Raw genomic sequence first — 23601 nt, forward strand, 5'->3', positions numbered from 1 at the left:
ATAACAGAATAAGATGTAGTATATTTCTTCAATATTCCTAGACAAAATTTTAAAAAGTGTCACAAACCCAAAAGTTACCAATACTATAACATATAAAACCTTTACAATTCTTTAATATGTATTTGTCTTCATATAATATGGATTAAATCTGAGGTCTAGCTAAGTATAATGCAAACTCAGATATACAGCATTAGCATGCTTTGCTCTGGAAGTCTTAATTCATTTTAGAATTACAAAATCACACAATTCCGTTCTGCTGGCTGTAACCTTATAATTATTTGGCATTAATGTCATGTAAAAACATATTTTAATACACAACATTATTGTTCATGCATATGTAATTATCCTATACCTATTTGTTTTTTAATATTCTTTCTACAATATAAACTGAAAAGAAGAGCCTTAAAGAATTATTATTATTTTGGGCCCTAAACATGTGAGCGAAGATTCTTACTCTTATAAGCACAACTATTCAAATGTGCTTTAAGTTATTCAACTCCCATTCTGTGACATTCTACATACACCTTAAAAAAGAAAAAAGATGACGTCAGATACAAAACATTAACCTAACCTGACAGATGTATCACCACAGTCAAATTGTAGCCTGATTGTCCAAGTTTCATGGAGCATTTTTTAGTTTATACATAGCACGATGAATCTACCAATAACAAACATAACAGATTATAGATTATGTAAAAAAAAAATAATAAAGAAAATTAATTTATTTAGCATAAACCTTCTTGATTATTATGGAATGACTGCTATGTCTAATTTTACATACTTTCCAATAACATACTAGGTATTTCTTTTTAATTTACAATATTTATTTTATATTAAGATGCAATGGCAAATAATATATATTTTCCACATACCATCTTCACAGTATTTTGTTCCTGATGACAGGGGAATACCACGTAAAAACCTGAAACTAATCACATTATTCACAGATTCACACACAATACATGAAGCAATTTCAAATGACAGTGTTATATTTTTACACTTGAATAATTCAAGCTACAACATACTGCATCTTAATTTTAATGACATTTTTGCATATAATTTTCTTAAGAAAACCTAATAAGAGATAAATATGCATTATAATACGGTACTTACTATGCCTACTTTCTTTTGTTATCACTTCCTGTCCTAATGCAATGTCAACTGTTTGACAAATTCATATTCATCCTAGAACTGAATAAAAAAAAAATAAACTCAAATTGCTTATACAATTTATATGGAGTGAAATAATTACTGTTTTAAATGAACACAATAACTGAACGAAATTAAATGTCTTGCATATGTTGCAACTACATTCAATACTAAAACCTGCAGAATGTAAAGTTTAATACACTATTATAAAAGCTAGGAAATGCTTGTTGAAAAGTAATTTATTCAATTAATTCTGATGAACACTTATGGTGAAATAGTCTGGACTTTGTGTATAGTGGAATACGAGCTAATGATGTTTCAAAAGCCAAGCACCTTACCCTGACAGTTCACATTCAAACCAGCACTGACTGAAAGCATCTATTACTTTTCATATGGAACACTGACAAATATATATACGAAACTCACTTTCCAGCCTGTAATTTCAGGATTAATAGATAGCTAAGACATATTATAATCCCCAATTCTACTGTAATTATACAAAACATTTATATACTACTATATGAAGTATCTATTTACATTTTATAATTTAATTTTTATATGCATGTTCTATAATTTGTCACATTAAGAAAATATACCTACTTTTCAAAATGTTATTTCCAACCCTGTTTTAAGTGTCATACAGTGCTTGAAATGTATATTTTGAAAATATTTGTATTATACGTAATAAGATTAAAGTATTCTTAGATATAAATTCTAAATTTCCTAATTCCAATTTCTGATAAATAATTGATACTTGAACTTCAAAAAATTCTAAGCATATTAAAAGAAAACAATGACTACAAAAGAGCAAGAAGCGTAAAATGGTAATTTACGTAATATTGGTCAATTAAAATGAAATTGCACTGGAACACCTAAATGTCCCATATACATTATAGAGAATGGTTCATGAAGTATGAACTGTGCTTTAGGAATGTGTTCTATAGGTCATTTTGAGCAAAAAAATATCATATGAACATGGATCCGAAGATGAATATTTAAGAGTTCGGATCCTAAGACAGCAGAAGCAGTTGTGAGCAGAATTAAATGAAATCAGTTAAAAATACACAAAGAGATTATTAAAAAAATACTATCATTCATTCATTCATTCATTCATAGTGTTCTGCCCAAGGGCAGATCTTTTACTGCAAACACAGCATTCTCCAGTCTTTTCTATTTTCTGCTAAAAATTTATAATAAACAGAAAAAAAGTATGTCTTAGTTTTAAAACGAATTTTCGAATATTTCTTTTTCTACTTTAATGCACTTGGCCACACGAATGTGAATCGCAAGTATAGCACTTCATAGCTCATTACAGCTGATGAGTGCAGCAGCATCCACAATACAGACAAGTAATTATTCTCTTATAGGTTGTAAGTTTCTGGAGTCTTGGCAGGTCGTCATGACATCATGACAACGCGGCAAGAAACTGGAAATATTCAACCTATAAACACCGGCCGCGGAAGCCTAAGTCAGCACTTAATTATTCTCTTGTTTGTACTTTTTTCTGGTACACAAGGTGAGCTGCTACTATGTGAGAAAAGTGAGGAAGGGGGAACATCATGTTCATAATATATAATATGTTGCCTGGTCTCTAATGGGACATCTTCCAATGTATGATCGTGAAATGCTGATATTAGACCTATTCATCGACAGATGATGTCACCAGACCTGATCTATCCTACCCCTCTCCTCATACTTCATGTCACAGCAGAACCCCATTCCCCTTAGTCCAAGGTCCCATTGTTTGTATTAAGATGCAAACAAGTTACAAACCTGGTTCATAGGAGGATGTAATGATTTTTACAAATAAATAAAACGTTAACAACAACTGAACCCATGTTCACATGTTGCTCAAAATGACCTATAGAACTGACTCAATTATGGGTTATACTCTATGAATCACCTTGTATATTAATTAGTGATCAGTTCTCTACAGAAAGGTAATTATATAAACCAGTAGAAACGAATATGTTGCATAAGTATGCCAAATTCGATTTACTTCATGTGTTCTATTAGATAATCAATTTACTTGAAACAATGGTTAGCATTAAACTGTCATAATATCCCTGTTTAAAAGATATTACAAAAACAAAGGAGTAAAACAGAATGCTATAGAAGATTTATGCTACTCACTTCGAAATTCAGATGAACATCAAAATACAAACATAATCTTCTGAGGTGAATAAACAAGAGGTTGTGGCTTCAAAGCTTCAATTAACGTATTACAAATGCAACATTGTGAAATCGGGAAGTTAAGCTATGCATCTACTTTATATCATGATGAAACATGTACTACTCGTACATTCTCCATACAACATACGTTTAATATGTAAAACAGTTTAACTGTACTAATTGAAAAAAAAAATCCCTTATTTTTTCCTTCCCCAAAACAAATCTAACTTATAAGCTTTCGAGTTCGAGAAATAATTTGCTCTGGTCTAGAAACTGTGGTCTACTAAAGTATAATTATGTATTAAATTACAACTTTTCATGAAGAAGTATTACCTTTATAAAAGTTTTCTTTTCCTGTGATACAAGAGGTAATTTGCAACAAAATATGTTTAATGTACTGTCAGACACCAAGTACAACTAACACAAGTCTCCCATTTAATATCTGAAAAGAGTGAAATTGAATACTGAACTAGGAACTAAAACTTTTATAATGGACTAATCAAGTTGAAATCACAGCAAGTGAATTCTTAATGTAGTAATGAATACAAAAATCATTTCATAGAATGAAACTTATTTTAAAAACTTTTTAAAATTAGTCGTTTGTAAAATGCAAATATATGTATTTAAATATAAGTAGCAAATGAAAATAAATGAAATGAGTAAGTAAGAACTAAAGAATTGTTGAATGAAGGATACAGAAAAACAAATACAAATGCTATACTCAAAAAGATTAAGTAGTATTTTAGATACATGCTCAGCTTCTATTAAAAGTTTCTGTTTCTCGCTATTAAATATACTCTACATATTTTTATAACACTTCTCTTACCAAAGCAAAATAATATGAAATGTAAAATTTTATGGGCATAAGATGTTTTATGGAATCTATCCCCACATTATAAGAATCAATTTATGAGAAATTCTATGTCTACACATGTTCATTGCTAATAATGCCAATTACATTTATTTAAGACCGAGAACATTTTCAATAAAAAAATTAATTACAATTATACATTTATCACTCTTAGTTGTGGCAAAGTGTGAAAATAGAATATTATTTTATTAAACAATGTTTCAAAAATGAAAAACTTTCTTGTAAGTTTTGCATGTAAGGTAAAATAGAAAGTGTTTTCAAAACATCATCAGTTCATTGGTACGTTCCACCTTAACACAGAAGAATACATTTAATTACTGACAGGCAACAGTTCACAACAGAGATACAATAACAAAAACATGAACAAATTCCTGAGCCTTCAAAAAGAACATTGTCCAGTCACCCTCTCGTGTAACCACAAATTTTAAAATTTCAACTATATGTGTAACATTAAGAAATTGATTGTTTGGCACAAAACAACTTCACACCCTGATGCTCCATGTACCAATAAATGACCATACACATATAAATGTATGATTGTCAATCTCTGTATTAAAAACTATATTATATGTGATAATAATTATATAATAATTCGCCAGCAGATCTTGTTTGATGTTAAAAAAAATCTTCATAAGGTTAATTACTAAGAAATTCAATACAGATCACAAACAAAAGCAAACCAAATATGAAACTAGCTAATTAAATGACCGACAACATTCTGATTTCAAAGGCTCATATTCTGAAAATCTTCCAGACGTGACTGGAAGAAATAACCACAGCATATTATAAATGTTCATTCTCTCATTTCAAATTTCACTTCATCTGATAAAGTTAAGAATAAATTATTAAAAAAATATATAAACTCCCAAACATGGCAATTAAGTCTTCAATATTTTACATTCAAAACCAAATTTCAATGCAAAATCAATTATAATGCATTACAGCAGCTAAGGACCTAATAAAAAGCAGAGTAAATTTTAATTTTACTAAGCTAATAATCAACTTAGGTAAAATGATTAAAATTGACTATAAGAACAGTACACAAAAGCGAAAGATATATTAATGAATTAAATGAAGGAAATAAAATAAAAAAATTGTGATCCGATATCAAATTTTACTATCTCAAATGCTATACAAACAGACAAAATTGTTGCCCTGCACTCTTACATAACATACATCAACATTACGAGAGATGTAAGCAAAAGACAATGCTAATTTCTTTTTCCAATCATCTCCTGAAATCTACATACATAAATGTGAGAGTATAAAAGCTACTTTTTCTCCATGACTACATTCCAGGCTCAGTATTAGCAAAATTCAAATATAAGAACCAAAGAATTTATTTATTGAGGTGAAAATGTGTCCTTAAAAACTGGAAAAAAAGAGAAGATCATGTTGAAAATGCTGGACAACATTTGGAACCTAAATGTCAACTCTTAATATGTAAGTTTACATATCATAACATTTGTCATCTTATATAATTATGTGATGATGACTTCTGTTGATGGAATCAAGCCTTAGAAAGCCATTCAAACTGCAGCAACTGTGAACCATCTATTTGGTGTTAAAAGGGCGAAATGCCAAACGATTTACTGACATCTAAATATACGTATTTATTGAAATATAAAGTGAGGATAATTTATACTTTTATTATACGAAAACTATATTGAATTTAGTAAATTTTGAATTGAATTAATGTCCAGAAGCTTTTCGCCTTTATAAACATTACTGACAATAATGATATACTCTGTTACATGAGCCTCAATATTTTATCAACAAAAAATACTCTGATAGAAGAGATTATATATTATATCTGGAAAGATCAAGAAGTGTAAAACAACGGGATAAAAGAAATGGGAGTATTATACTAGCAGGTATTATTACCGAAGTTTGGTCCCCCTAAAGTCAGTCCCTGCAGTAAGGTAAAACATTCATATTCAATGACAGAAATAACAGCATATAGAAAACATGCCAGAAAATATACACAATAACCTAACATTTTAAGAATGTTCAACTTACATCCTGCCTTAATGCTACACAAACAACACACTGTTACAGTAAATGAAACTCTTCTTACGCTGTTTCACTGACTTCCATGAGGATCAATTGCCATAATGTATTCACCAATAACATCTGCATGACAACTCTTAATAGTACTAATACCCATAATAAAATTAAAAGGCACTAACAGTTCTCAAAAATTGTTCTAAAGCCAATATAACTCAATAGATTTCCACTAAAAAACTGCACAGTAACAAATTTAATTAAAACTACTTTAACTGTCCTTGAGATTTTCACGCATACGGACACATAAACTGAGCAAATTTGTTATGCCTCCTGCAGGGATGCAAACCAATAAAAAAACATGTATTAGGAAATGAGTTTCTCAGAGAAACGATAAAACTTATACTAAAAATCCATCAATGAAAATATTGATTTTATTGTATATTATTGTTGTGGTTGCAACTGAATTTGTTCAAAATATTTCAAGCCTCTTAGTCAATTAAGAGATATACATACTATTCATTTCAATGGTGACTTCTTCAAAATATCACTACCAAAACTCATGAAAGGTATAAAAAAATTATTCGGTTTCCATACAGTTATTAAAAATAAATGAGCATAATAGTTAAAATACACTTTAAATATGCTACACAGTAGAAATAGTAGAAACACCAGAGGATGACTTAATACCAGTTTTAATAAACTAATTATCTTTCTACCCACATACCAGTTTCAGTAATTCTTCATACATAAATTCAATCTGTGCAGCTTTATTACATTCCAATGCTTTTACAGGGAATCTCAAACTTAGTAATTATATGATCCTTAAAAATAAAATTCTGAAAATCTTTTATGACTAGAGCTACTAATTTCATAAACACTATGGGAACTGAGAGATCAACTTTTAGTATGGTCACACAGCTGCGTATAAAATGCATATTGTTTTTTTGAAATTATGCAAAATATTTATTGTTAATACTTTAAAATGTTAAGACCAATAATTTTCAAAACTATGAAATTTCCATCCAATTTCTCGAGTGAAGAAACTGAATGATTCAAAAGCATTTGTCACATCTGATGACATTATGAAATAACTTTATTTATTATTAGAAAGAACTTTAAATGAATTACATAAAAATTAAGTTCTACTATTGAAGCTTGTCTATTTAAATGGACTAAAATAAAATATTTTAAACGATGTGCTGGCATTCATAGTCTATGGCTATTATTAGTTATTACTAATGTTTTATTTCTGTTACACCATAACTTAACAAAACTAAGGGGAAACTCAAAAAGTCTGAAAACAATATTTTTATGTATTTAAACTTTCTATCAGCACAACCCGAGGTGAGCTCGAGTAATGCAGCTGCCTAGATTATTTACCTGAATATGAGAAATTGTTCCCATTCTTTAATTTATGTAAAAAGGTATCTGCGTTTACAATAAACAATACACGTTTTTAACTAATATCAAATAAAGTGGTCAAATGAAGACTGATGACATTCAAATGAGCTTCCTTTTAATTTAGGGGCACTTTATTTAAACTATAATGTATTCCATGAATATTTTCATAATTTAAAAATGAGTTCTTACTGACTGAAGATAGTGCAGAAAAAATACTCAGTACTTGAGAACAATTTCTTAATTTTGTATACATACTAGTTTCTTGAGATGAAAACTGAAGTTGCACGAAGATATTAACTTTCCTCCATTCGTTATCTATAGTTTGAGAACCCTTAAGTTCTAAAAATATATACATAATTATGACTTTAAAACTTTATACAGTTCTCCTACTACAGAAGTGATTTCCTGCAAACACATTATTTTTAATTATTAATACAGTGCTAATTTTCATCAAGACTTCACAATTGCTGTTACATTTCTTCATAACAAAAATGTTTAAATGTTAACGAACAATAAAACATTTTGCAGTGCTACAGCAAAACCACGTCTCCCTCCATACTGGAATAATTAATAAAATTACTTAAGTTAAAATATATACATTCATAATATATGTACATAAGACAACAATCATATTGTAACTTAAAAGAGGATGTCTTAATTCCATCATTTACCTATTTGCTTTGGGTATGGCTGCATTAATACAGAAATAATTAAAAGATTTTTTTCTGAGAAGATATTACATATTTATACTACATGAGTTACAATATTTAATGACAATGTATAATTTATGTGTAACATCAGTGATACATTGCACTAGTTAATAAATGAATCTGTGCCCCTCACACAAAAATATAAATTTCTCGAGAATTAATAACATTCTTTCACATGAAATCTATCTCATCTCCTACCATCACAGCCATGTGACAAACAACCACTATTTGTATAGCTGCAAATAATTTCTAGTGTTCAATAAGGCTAGAACAGGACATTGCACTCTCACAAAACGCATACAATGGGTATATTATAAAGACTCAATCTGAAAATTATGTAATTAGTGAGAAAGAATAGCCTCTTCTATTACTTTGAAATGGGGAGCTTTATCTTGTTTAGTCAACTCTCTGAAGACAGGTTGGAACCTAATAAAAATGACTCCACTAAGGCATCACTTAGACTTAAGATTTACACAAACAATTATTATTGTTCTTCCTCAGAGACATATCATCAAGTGAGATGTATTGCCTGATAATAGAGGTACATATCAGTGAGAATCTCAATCAGAGGTAGCTTTATTTTATAGAAAGTATATCTTTCTGGAATATTACACAGAAAACTACTACAGAAAGAATTTTGCAAAAGGTTGTTATATCTGATTCAGGCAAGTAACTTATTTGTATTCTTATGGCAGAAAAATACGACAAACTTCAGATTAAAGTACCATATTGGCCCGGATCTAGTAAGGCAGGGATGAGACGATATTAGCTCCCAATCACGGTAGAAGAGCTCGACCTTGATCACGAGTGCATAGCGCATCCACTACATAGCGTCATAACGTAGACATCAGGGATGTACATGCACATGCAGCGAATAAAGGCAGCAATTATTACAATAACTTGCGTTATTAAATTTCTGGCTATGTAATAGGGTTAATTATTCAGTTATTTAATATACATGTACATATATAAACAAATCGCAAAGGAAAGGGATTTTAAGAACAAAAAGATAAATAGGAAAAGTTAATTGTTTGTAAACCATTTTCTTGTTAAAAGCAATTATTTATTATATAAATACTTCACTTCATTGATTAGGAGAAACTAATAGGGTCTACCTGCTCGATGTGTGTTATCTCTAAGTACTTTTGAGCATTTGTTGAAAAAATAATGACAATACAGATTGAAATAGAGTATATTGATTGTGTGATTGTGAAAATGTAGTCCTTACTCTCCAGTTGTGATTATGTAATGAGTTTTCTTAGTGATATGTGAGATGCACATAACACGAAAAAACAAACTGATTAAATTACACTATTGAAGAGCCATCGTAATTTTTGGGATCAATCATTTAAGGGGATATGAATGATTTTTAAAACTTCCACAATTTCTGGTCAAAATTTGTGAAATTTAAACTATATAAGCAGATCTACAATACTATATAATCTGTACACAATTTGGTGTCATTAAATCTAATAGTTTTGAAGTTATATTTGTTTTAATATATTTTATATTGACATCACTAAAAAGGCCCCTTGCGTCAAAGTTTTCAAAATTTTTAGTTCATATTTGCTCAAAGTCTTGAAAATAGTCATGGGAATAAAAATTAATTAGCTTTGGAGATCAGTCTAAATAGAGAGACATAATAATTTTTTTAACTTTATGAATTTACCATTACAGCATATTTAATATAAGTGCAATATGAATATTTGCCAAAGAAACTTAATATTAATATTTCATACAAATGCTAGTTAAATTTTATTTATCAACATAATTGATCTTTGTGAGAAGTTTCTGACCAATAACTGTTGTGCAAGGGCTTTTCATTCAGTAAACTGCTTAAAATTTTTAATTCGAGAAAACAGCATTAAAAAAAAAAAACAAAAAACAAAAACAAAAAATTTTCGTCTCATTTCACACACCGCATGTATGGCCATAGGCTTATATAATTATATGGTTAAGTCATTTAAAACAGTCTCGAATTACAATTATAAAAACAAAAAAAAAAGCGAATTTTCTTAATTTTTCAGCATTATTTCTTGTCTGAATCAAATTCTCTCTTCTCCAGAATAATGTCTATATCTGTGTTGTGTTGTGTTTCGTACTGATGTCTGACATTTTTTTTACAAATAATATAGTATATATGTTTTACTTATTAAACACTATACTTCACCGCCATGTTCATTATATAAAAACTGAATCTTCTACTTATAATTAAAATCTGTATTGTAATCTCGCTTGCGATCTGTCATGGTCTGCAACGTTGTATGTGCTGTACACCCTTGTGCCTCAAGTAGAAAAGCCCTGCGCTTATGGAGAGAGCTTAAAAAAGCTCGCGCTCTGAAATACTAGTAGGTATCACATCCCTGTAGTAAGGTGTTTTTGCAATAAAAACAACCATTTTAAACCATACTCTTATTATATTCACAGCCTAACCCTTTTAAATCATAAAAGAAGTCTACATGATAGAATTAACTGACTGTACCAGCTGATTTATGCTACTAGCCCAGCATTAAGACTATTAGAAGAAATAGGTCTATCTGTAGTACTGCAGATACAGTGACTCATAGTGAAAGTGGTACACTTATTATTCTCAATTAATGATAACTATTCAAAATAATTTTTATTCTATTAAGACTATTAAGTCTATTTTATAGAAAACTTGTGATATAAAACCATACCTGCCTTTATATACTCATAGTATTTTAAACAACAATACAAATACAACATTGAGGTCACAATGAAAGTGGTACACTACCTATAAACACCCCACTTGCTGGTTATAAGTGCCCTGTTAGGTACAGGTGCTCTGAACTGCTTGTTTGTTTACCTTCTACACGGACTAGAATGCCTGTCCAATCTGCGCAGTAATATTATTATACCTTGTATTTCGCAAAATATTATCGTGAAGAAAACGGAATAGAAAACAAAACAAAGTACAAGAATAATTTTCTGCAAGTTGAATGAATGCTGGCTCCAGCTTTAAATGAAGAAAAATCCCATGCTGAGTGCACCAAAACTAGTCAAGGAAGCAGAAATAAGATTAAAGAGAAAGGCCTGTGTGGAAACTGTGAGAAGAGTCCTTCATAAGGACAATTTTCATGGTCGAGTTGCTAGAAACAAACCATTTATCAGCAGCAAGAACAGAAGCCTCAGATACAATTTGCCAGAGAACATTAAGGTAAGGATTTTGATTACTGGAAAACCGTAATATTCACAGATGAAAGTAAATTTAATATATTTGCATCAGATGGAAAGTCTGTGTCTGGAGAAAACCTTAGGGAGGACCTTAAAAAAAAATCTCAGAACCACAGTAAAACATGGAGGTGGGTCTGTGATGGTATGGAGGTTGGGGGGCTTCCAGTGTTGGAAAAGTGCACTTCATAAATGGATAAAGATATGTATTTGAACATTCTAAGGGAAAATTTGCAGCCAAGTGCAGAAAAATTGGGCATTCAGGATTGTTTCACATTTTATCAGGACAATTATCCGAAGCATAAGGCCATAAAGTACGCATGTGGCTGATCTATAATTGCTCTCATGTACTGGCCACCCCATCAGTCTCCAGACAAATATAATTGAAAATTTGTGGAGTTTGCTAAAAGAGAATGTCTGGAAACATCATATAAAAATGGTGGTTGTCACACAAATTATTGTCATTAAAATGTCTTAGAAATCAGAAGTAGTAAAAACTGTACCATTTTCATTGTGAGCACAAAAGTAACTAAGAAATATTGTTTATTTTTTTGTTACTTATATTTTATGATACAGAGGATATATAGTTTATTTTGACATTGTTTGTGTACAAAATATGTATTATGTAAACCTAGATATCAACAAATAACTTATTACATAAAGAATTATAAAATCAAGGGTGCACCATTTTCACTGTGACTCACTGTAAGTAAAATATTAATAATATAGATGTATAATAAATGTTATTTCTTTTAATTACCAGATCTGAAATAAGTTATGTGATTAATTAATATTAAAAGTATTAAAAATAGGTTTCTAATATAATTGAATACCTCCCACAAATATGAAATTTTACAGGAAGTGAACAAATTAATTGAATATCTTGGTTACACAACTTTTAACATTGTATCACTTTGGAATATGTATTATATGACTTTCTTGTGTTAAATTCTATCGTACCTGGTTTACATGTTTTGACCTGTTATTGGTCTTCTTCAGAACTGGTCATTGCTGGTCTTGGCGCCTCTTGTTTTGTTTCCTGTGGGGGTGTGTTTGTGTAGTGTAATGTAAAGTCAAAGAGTGTGTGTGCTCTAAAATTGAGTTGTGTGTTGAGAATTTCATTGGGGTGTGTTTTTGTGTGTCAGTATATTTCATATTGTTCTAGTGTGTTTAGTTTCTGGCTTTTTGGTTGGATGTGTAGAATTTCCATGTCTGTGTTGATATCTCTGTAGGTGTGGTTTGCATTTGTGATGTGTTCTGCATATGTGCATATATCACAAATACTAATCACATACTAGCACTATTTGCAGATGATATAGTTTTGTGGACTTCCGGATCTTACAGACATAGAGACAAAATTCAAAATTCTGCTCTTAAAGCTCTAAATCAACTACATGAATGGAATACATCAAATTTGATGACACTCAATTTAAGCAAAAGTAACTACCAAATATTTTCACTTGGTAAAAAAGAAAGAGAATTCAATATCCAATACAATGGCCAACACCTTCCTAGGACTTATGGATCCAAATATCTTGGAGTTATTTTCGATAGTAAGTTAACATGGAGCAACCATTTGAAATACATTTCTGAAAAAGCTCGTAAAAGATGGGGATGCTCTAGGAATACTTTGAACACTACATACAAAACGTTTATACAGCCAGTGCTGACATACTGCGGAGAAATTTTAATTACTTCACCTTTCATAAACGAAATAGAATATGTTCAAAACCAAGCTCTCAGACTCATTACTGGTGGAATCAAAACAACTCCAATAGATTCTATGAGATTCCTCACTAATATTAACAGCATCAAAATGACAATAGAAGAAAAAGCACTGATTCAATATGAAAAACTTACCAGATTACCAGGAAACAATTGGCATTCATACAGTCCTCTCTATAGATTGAAAACTCAAAAAAGTTTCATATCCATTGTTCAAGAATTAAAACAGAAAATCAATATCCCGAATTTAAAAGAAAACCTACAAATTAAACCAAACCCTTTAACTCTATTAAATATAAAATATAATCTAAATTTAACAGAAGAAATACTAAAATCAGAAGTAAACACTGAAATACTAAAACAATTGTCTTTAGAGACAATTAATATTAGGTACCCTCCACAAAACTGGCTTCATTTATACACTGACGGATCCTTGATCTCCAGAGAACAAGGTGCCGGTGCAGGTGTTATGTGCTGCCTCTTCTCACTTTATAGATCTCTTGGGTATGGAACAACAAGTTTTGATGGAGAAATCATTGCAATAAATGAAAGTCTCAGGAATCTTCTATGCCACATCAATAAATTTAAAAATGCAGTTATATTGTCAGACTCCAAAGCAGCTATTTTATCAATAGTCTCTAAACACACACCTTCATCTCAAACAGCAGAAATAACTAAAATGCTCTCTCAATTAATATCACTCAATAAAAGAATTGTATTCCAATGGATACCATCCCATTGTGGAATCCTAGGAAACGAGAATGCGGATGCTTTAGCAAAGAAGGGCAGCACTGCTACTTACAGATCTGTTACTAAATCTACGTATTACTCTGTGAAAAGATTTATTAAATCTACATACTTATACTTCAACAAACAAAATTTGATAACACAATCTCAAGGGAAAAAAATGGAACTCTCTGCATCAAAATCCACAGTTAATTCCCGATTTACCACGAAAATCGTCTGTAGCTGCATTTAGATTGGCAAGAGGCCATGATTGTTTGGCCAAACACCTGCATAGAATTGGAATATATCAGTCCCCTAACTGCCCATTGTGCAACTCAAACCAAGAAATGGATTCGGAACACCTCAAAATCTGTGCTTCAGTGGCTGGCCATGATAATATCTTTGAAAAATATTGGAGTGCAAGAGGTCAAATGACTTTATTGTCAAACGCCTGGCATTAGAAAACAACAACAACATCTGCTCGGCCATAAACCCAGTTTTGATCAAAGTGTGAGTTAAAACATTGTTCGAGGGAGGTATTCAGTTATGTACTGAAGAGAAACTATGCATACTACAAAGAAGGAAAAGACGATGGTAATGATGAAGACTGGAAGTGATAACCAGAAGAGGATATTGCTAAAGACTGGAACCGAAAACTTCAAAATCACTTTAAATTTTTAAGTTTTTTTCATTCCATAACATTTTCAAAGTGTAGGCCATATTGTATTGAGATATTTTTATTTTTCTATACAGAACATCTGAAAACTTGGGGTCATATAGTTAGAGGTCATACTACATTCGAGGAAATGTGCCCTTAAACTTAACAAGCAATTTCTAACAATAAACCAGAATGTCCTGAAATATTACCTTGCAGCACTAGAGAATGTTGGAGTAGTCAATACAGTGCTCCTTTAAATAGGCTTCATTGTTTGTAGATTAATAGCAATATGTCAGGCAGGCCTTGTTTACAATTCAGTAGAAGAAGGCAGGACTTCAGAAGGTTACAACTGTTAGAAATAATCTCTAATAGCAAACAAGAACAAATACAGTTGAACCTCAGTACAACAAAAACCAATACAATGATAAACCAAATTTGATTGGTTCCAATGTATTTCCTGTATTTTCAATATGTTTTATTCATCATTACAATCAGTGTTCTTTTTCTAGTGGAATGTGCCAGAACGCCATTCTGGCATCCTGTTTTCATCATGGAACCATGAAATGTTATAATTATAATTATAAATATAATATATTGTGAGGCGCTTCCCAACTCAATTTCATTGTCTCTCCACTGAAATTATTCCTGCTAGTTAACACCGTGAGGAATCTGCTTCTTATTAGAATTGTTGAGTCCTCTTTGATCACTTCAACCATGACAATCAGTTAAATCTTGGTTGCTAATAGGTTATCATGCTGCAACAGACGTCACAAAGAAAGAGCATAACAGGAAAGGAGAAAATACTGAAAAAATAACTATGGTGTAGAAAATCTTCTAATACTTAGGGTATCACACATAGTTTAGCAAATGTCTTTATTGTAAACCAATTTATTGTTTGTTAACTGAAATTGAGTCAGTATATAACAACATGTATTTCATTTAATTCTGAAAGGGATATTAAGATTTGAAAATAAATAAGATTTAATTATGTTTTAACAAGCTTTTTTCTGAACTTTGCTCCAATAAATGTTACAGAGTTCCACCACCTTTTTCTCTAGGAAAAAAAACACTGATTACAACAATGGCCATATATGGAGAACCCCGATGGAATGATAAAAGCATTTTATATATATATATATATATATATATATATATATATATATATATATATATATATATATTAATTTAGCCTACTTGGTTTTCATGTTCAATATTTCACTTTTCACTTGCTATTGCCTCCTTAAAGATATCCTCTTTCATAGTTTTGTTGACAGATATTGGTATTCTATGCAGGAAGTGTGTTACAAACAGAACTCCTCTACTGCTTCAAGGGCATGTGACCTTTAATAGAATTTGCCTTTATGGTTTCAGCCACTGTCTTTCTGACCACTTGACGATTTTCACATTCAAGTGTTACTTGTTAATTAATGATGGCAGATATAAAAGGAAAACACATCTGTTTGAAGACTACATTAACTCCATTTGCTTTAAATAGGGGATTGAAGAAGACTGAAGTGGCTAAAATAGTATGAATTTGCACACTCAACACCCGCAACATTCATAAAGAAACAGAAGGAAATAGAGGGCAATGTTGCAAGTGATACAATTAATCCTGAAAGTGAGCATTTAAAAACTGCAGCAGCAGATGACGCTGACATTGCTATCTTGAAGTGGTTTAATGTCTCTGGTATACTACCGGACCAGATCTGATTATGCTAGAAACAATAAAAAAACAGATTTCTTCCTGAAAACATCAAAACCAAAAGACAGTACAATTACAATTAAAAATGCCTGAATGTTAAAACGAATTTATGTGTCAAGTAGGGTAATCAAATGGTGAGTAAATGTTATTTCACATTATGTAATGTTGTTTTATACTTATTTCTAATATAATCTCTTTCAGAACATAAAATCAATGGTGTTTAGACAAAGTAAGATAAGCTACAAAAATGAGTTTTGAGATAAATGAAAATTAAACTACGGAACCTTATTGTAAATAATTTTCTACACAAATAAAACACATCAAATGTTAGTATTGTTTTGTTTTTTGCACACCCACTTTGTAGAGTTTAACTTGAATATTCACCTGAACGAAACTCTATTTGCACAAAAAATGACTTAATCCCTTTACCCCGAACACTTTCGAACACTTACCCCTCAAATACAACAATAACCCTGATCTAACAACACAATTTTCCTAGTTCTCACAAAATTGTTGTATCGAGGTTCAACTACATCATATATTTTAAAAACTGAACAATACACTGAAAAATTCACAAATATTATCCAAATTGAAATCCACCTGAGTGCATGCATTGCACACTGACTCAGCATGGATTGAAAGACTCACTCAAACATCCTTAGCATTTGCATAATCGTGTCTGCAGCAACAAACTTTGACACCAGCTCCTCCTTAGTCTCCTCCAATACCCCATACACAGGGCACTACAGAAAAACTTGTACGCAAAGTAAGATACAATGTACAGTGGACTCCTATTTAAAAGGATCCTTTCAATGAATTTTTTACTCTGTAGCAACAGACGATATTTTCGAAGGTGGGCTTAGTGTTAAAAATTACTTCCCTTGACCCATCTATTATAGTATGTTACGAAGTTTGTCAGTTGTATTTTTATGTACTCTATATATCTAACCTAATATATTAACATTCAAAATGTTTTGTTGGCAGACTGAGATGGTAGAAAAAAAAATAGTAATTCAGTGTGAAGTTTGGGAAGAAAAAATGGTCAATAGTCTGCGTAGCATCATCATCATCATCATCATCATCATCATCATCATCATCATCTTCTGTTATTTATTTTTTCATGTGGACTATTGTGATTTATTTCATTTTAATGGTCTTTCTAGGCTTCTTCTTATTACTGACTAATTTCTGTTTTGGAATTCTGTTTGGTTTCATTTTCCTAATGCTGCTTTCCAATTCTTCCAATAATGTTGTATAAATTTTGAAAATGGACCAACTTGCAATTCGTTTTTCATATAATTGGTATTTTTCGAATATGTATACAAAGCAATTACGTTAATACTCTGTTAATTTCACCAGCTATAGATATTTCAGGAAGACAGTAGAGTTAATTTGGAAATTGGAGTAAATAGAGACACTTGGTGATGTATAAGAAGTGAACAGAGAAAATTACATCAATATATATATTCAAGGGGCACAGATCCGTTTTTCATCATCAATATATTTGTTACCTATATTAATAAAAGTGTCCTTCAGAATGCCACGAAACAATCTGGTTTACAACACATGACTTGGTTAATAAATGAATGGTATGACAAAGAATACTCTCTTTGTTAATTTCAATTTAGCAAGTTGCACTTAGAAAGTAGACTAGTTGAATATAACTTCTGCATTATTTGTAACTCAATGCCAAATTAATTTCTAGTTTAATGTTTTCTAAAGATAAATTTTCATCTGAATACATATACGAGGGTTGGGGCATAAGTCATGGCAACTATTTTTTTTTTTGTGAGAATTCGAGTGTGGGTAGAAAATATGAAATATACAGATAAAAGGTCAAGGAATGGACGAAATGTACGGACATTTAACAAGACACCAACATTTTGTTCCTTATGTTTATTACGGTCGTTGTCATAACATTACAGGTTCCTGTGCCAGAATCATTACAGCACACATACCTGTTCTAAAGGCCCTCAAAGTAGCTACCCACCTCGCGACTGTCTGGTATGGAAGGGCATTATTCCCGACAGCTTCTACCAACTCTCTGTGGCATTTTCTGGCATTCCTCCCACAGAGAAGGACTATTTCGATATACGAGCATTGTTCAACAAGGGTTACATCCATTCTGCACGGTGCTACACTGACAACTGATTCACCTTCTCTGTTCTATAACAGACAAACACAGAGCCATCTTGTGTTGTGGACACACACTATGACTGCACGGCTTTTGTGTGACATATGACACTTTGTGATACCAACCCTTACCTTTGAAAAAAAAAAATAGTTGCCATGACTTATGCCCCAATCCTCATATATTTGTGACAAAGTCTTCTTTAAGATGTAGATATATTTCAACAGATTTTATACATTTTAAATGATAACATAACTCATTTCAATACTAAAATGTAGTAACAAATATTCTCCATTTTAATAAAAATGTTAAAGAGGTGATATTATTTTAACATACACGCCAAAGTCTTGAATTTTAGTTCAATGAATGTGAAATAATTTCTTTATGGAAGAAACAAATTAACACTTCTTCAGACACTAATATACCGCAGTTCTTTACTTTATTAATATGGCTTGTTTATCCTAAAAATTGGCTTCATGGAAACTAAATTCAACTAGAAGCAGTAAAAATGTAACTAATTTTAGAGAGCAGTATTAAGAGACTGGACTAATAATATTATTTTTATTAAAATATATGTTAATTCATAATAAAACTCGAAACAATAATACGAATTTCATGACCATTTTCCAAATTGGTTAATAGACCATGATTTTTACGATAATGAAACCTGAAATCAATGTTATAAATAACACCTCTTTAATTCATCAGAACATAAACTAATGCACCGTCCCTTAATCCATCTTGTAACATTAAAGCTTCTATGTATGACATTTTATTTAAAGTATTTTTTTTGTGTTTAAAAGCTTACTGAACACTTCAACTAAAAACTTGCAACTTAAAGTGCTTATCATTTCAGATTTCTGTTAAAAGATTATTACTTTAAACATTGAAGTTCTATTTATCACAACTTTACACAAATTCAAAATTTGCAGCACTGAAATATAACCAAATAAATTTGATAATATACGAGTTTCATTCATGAATATTTACAAATGTTTCATTAATGCAGTCTGCAAACCACAGCGGAAAAGAAAGGAAAATCAACAAGTGAAAATAAAAACACTAAACATCTTAAATTTGAAACTTTGATATAATAAATAAAAGTGAACGGTATTTTTTAGAAAAATACTTCATTAAACATGTCAAGAAGTACAAAATCGTGTTACCCTGCATTTTATGCTATAAGGACACGACTCAACAATGGGTTATATCTGATACTGAGCAAGTAAATTCAGTAGTTTGATAATGCTAAGTAATGTGTTCTAATGTTAGTAAATAATTATATTTTTATATCATCATAATTGTGTCAATTGATATTCACAAAAGAAGTATTTTCTGTTTCAGTAAAGATAACTTCACGAACTCCATAATAATTTTAATAAGTATTTAATTAACCAAAACTTATTCAAATTTTTTCAAGGCTGAAAAATTCTTAACATACAAAACTATATAGTAACTTGATTTTGAGTACAGTATTTAAAATGTATTTATTTCTGACAGATGTGGTGGAAAGTGTATGTAAAGGCACTCTTATATTTCAGACTTGAATTAATTATTTCAATATTTGCCTCTCTGTTTAATTTACTTAACAGCATGTCATTGGTCAATAACAGACAATTACAAAATGCTTCAAAATAAAACGTCAAAATCAGACTATACAAAAAATAAAAATTTCAATAACCTAAACTAAAGTTACTATACTATTTATTCTAAAATAAGCAACCAATAACTTTACTGTAATACATCTAACTTAATTTGTTTACTATATTCATTTAAAATAATGTTTCAAAATAAGTAAGACACTGCAATTCAACACAAAAATAGCTACTGTTGCAATTAATTATGGTACCATATATTCTGTATCTTTGTAACAAGAATATGAAAACGATTCAAGCAGAATCTTTTAGAAATATATAGAACTAAGTTTGACCAATTGAATACTAACTACTTTCTATATATAAAAAAAAAAAGGTAAAAGTGACAACTATGAGACTAAAAATAACAGTAGCCGAAAAGTTATTTCAAACTGCGGTAACATTTGTGCTAAAACAATCGCAATAAACATGTTTCGTGTATAAAACACATGAAACCATGAAAACTTAAAACTGATGAACATTAATATCAATTGACTTGCCAATTTTCAGAAATTTAGGAAAAGTACAGTCATTCTTCTGAAATAAAATTTATGAATTATTAAAGACTCTCACATCACAATTGATTAGTAATAATTTAATATTTGTCTATGTGAATCACCATCTGTCAAACTCAGAATAATACTTGCTCTTAGAACAACCATCTGTATTGATAAAATATTTCTCAAACTGCCTGCAAATAAACTGTGAAACTTCCAAATAAACATACTGCTATGGAAACAAAAACACACAATGATTAATTTATATGGAAGTACTCAATTACTTTTATATACAATACAACCAGCTACTCAGTGGAGAACTGAACTGACTTACAGACTACTACACGTTTCCACCTTTTCAATAATAATGTTGAACTTTGTGAAATCCTTAACTTCTAAAATCCATATTACCTTGTGCCTTGTTTGGCTTCACTGAAGTTGCACAAGATTATTACATACTTCAAAATTTTCTGTTTAATACTTGACCAAAATTTCACTAATAGAAATAAATTGTACACTGCTAACAGTACTCACAAAACTGAAAATAAAAATTCCAATTATTTCTTAATATTAATAATTTTCTCAAAACTTTACAAAATCCATTTTGCACAATCGGTAAATAATGTAAATTCTGAAGTACTCATTACAAGTTACATCAAGCAAGATAATATGTTAAAGTAACATAAATCCCTGCCATAACATAATTGTACCATAAACAAATTACTTGATGTTGTACAGGTAATATAATCAAAAGATTCAATCATTAACAATTATTGACTCAAGAAGAAAACCTTAGTTAGGATTTTGAGTAAAGAAAATGATGTTCCATCTCCACAGAATCATAATGATTCACCAATTACCGGTACCTACTTTTCTTACTTGGCTGAGGTACGGGTTTTCATTATCAAACAATTGTTACACTACCAGCAATCGGAGACCAACTCTTTACAGCACTAGGAATGTATTGAACAAGCAAGTTCCTTGCCACCAGGTACCTGTGCACTGTGTTAAAAATCAGAATGATCAGTGTATCAAGTTAACTCGCTGTACTCAGTCCACCCATGATTTGGAGCACCAAGACGTAAGACGCCAACTGAACGGTCCTTGGATGCAGTAATGATGTCTATACATGAGGTTAAGGCTTGTAATATTATTAATAAATTGTTACAATTACTGCATCAAAATGTATATAGGAAGGAGAGAAGGGTGTCTTTAAAGTTAACTAACATTTGCTTAAGTAATAATTTTGTTATGATCACTGTCATCACCATCATCATAGGCACTGTTACCATTGTCACTGCCAAAGCCACTGCCACCAGCACAACCAAGGTTATCATAATCATGAGCTCTTCTTATTATCAATATTTATAATTGTCAGCTCTGTACAGTGAAATGTTATTATAACGAATGCCTAAGTAACGAAATTTCCAGTTTATATTTTTATATTTTGTACATTAAAAAATTCAGTTTAACGAATATCACTATAACGAAAGTTTTAATTTATCATAATAAAAAATTCTGCATAGAAGAAAAAAAAATCAGTATAACGAAATTTTTTTAATGCAAGCAGTTACAAACTATGCTACATTTCAGTAGTTCAACAAACAAACAAAAAAATAAATAAATAAATAAAGATTTCTGAACTCCTGTCAGCTTTATTGGTAAATTTGTTTTTAAATATGGCTGCACTGGCTTCAGTCAATTGTGACTGGCTATTAGTAATAGAGTAGCACTTTACAACGGTAGAAGTGCAAGTTAATGAATGTATTGATAGGAGCTTAAGAGTTTGCAAGTGCTTGGAATGCATGATTCAGCACTTGCAGCCTAACATTATATGTCACGTCAGCTGTAGCTGCATATACCGCTATTGTTTGGCACAGTAATAAACGTTTTAATAAGAATGAAGTCAAGCAAAAAAGAAAAGAAAGAAGTTTTTGTTACACGAGAATAGAAAATTCTACAGGAAGTCAGCAGAAGTGAGAAGAAGACAGATGTTGCAAGGACATATGACATATAAGTGCATTGACTCTCTCAGCCTTTCTAAAAGATAGAATGAAAATTGAGAAGTATATTACTTACTACTGGACCACAAGGGGGGGGGGGGGGGAACACGAAATGCAGATTATGAGGAAGCAGATTTTGAGAAAGATATGGCCTTACAAAATAATTTGTCGTGAGAGAAGTGATGCATCTAGGGATGTTGCGTCATCACAGAAGAAGCAGTTAAAGAATGCCATTGAACATTATTCCCTGGATGATGTACACAATGCAGATGAAACTACATTATGTTTTTAAATTTCCAAACAAAACACTGACAGTAAAAGGTGAACAATGCTCAGGAGGTAAACAATAAACAGTCTTAGAAAAAGGATTACTGTATTGCTGAGTGTAAACTTCACAGGAACTGATAAATTATGCCCATTAGTGATTGAAAAATATAATGATCCACATTGTTTAAAGGGCATACAGAATTTGTCATGTGAATATAGACACAATACAAAGACTTAAATAATAAGTTATAAGTTAATAAGTTTCATGATAGACTTTTGTCATCTGACTGCAAAATGAAGGCAGAGAAACGCAAAATCTAACTCCTCTCACAACTCAGAGCATAACAATGTGTCACAACATATAGAAAATATGTTGTTGGTCCAATGCCTAGACCAGTGATTCTCAACAGGTGTGCCGTGAAAATTCTGAGACTTTGTGATATTGCTTATAAAAGTAATCAGAATAATTTCATTCAACATTTGTTTTAAAAAAGAACAAGAGAATAATATTCAAGTACTTAAACTAATTTTACAGGAAATTTATTGGCTTAAGCCTTATAAAAAAAGTAATAATGAGATACTTGAACTCATCGCTTCTTACACAAAAGTTCAAGTCATGGTGGAGTTGAAGACAAACACACACGCATTTCTTGTTCAACTCAGAGAAGTCTCTCGCGCTTCTTGTTTTTTTTTTTTATGTTTGTTAGTGTCTTAAGCCCAGGTCATTTTGTTCCAAATTGCTGGATTTGAAATAAG

At 30.8% G+C, this 23601-nt stretch overlaps 1 protein-coding gene across 3 annotated transcripts in view; it reads right to left on the reverse strand.

Moving 5' to 3' along the window:
* Positions 1–23601, reverse strand: part of LOC138715325 (uncharacterized) — a 131671-nt gene that overhangs the window by 24368 nt on the left and 83702 nt on the right. For all 3 annotated transcript variants that reach the window (XM_069848116.1, XM_069848115.1, XM_069848114.1), the window contains exon 8: positions 1–21698. This exon is cut by the window's left edge and continues 24368 nt beyond it. In XM_069848116.1, the coding sequence (XP_069704217.1) occupies positions 21607–21698 (92 nt within the window). In that variant the 3' untranslated portion in view covers positions 1–21606. The remainder of the gene's footprint in view (positions 21699–23601) is intronic.

This window comes from Periplaneta americana, chromosome 15, assembly GCF_040183065.1.
Source record: "Periplaneta americana isolate PAMFEO1 chromosome 15, P.americana_PAMFEO1_priV1, whole genome shotgun sequence".
Lineage (NCBI taxonomy): Eukaryota > Metazoa > Arthropoda > Insecta > Blattodea > Blattidae > Periplaneta > Periplaneta americana.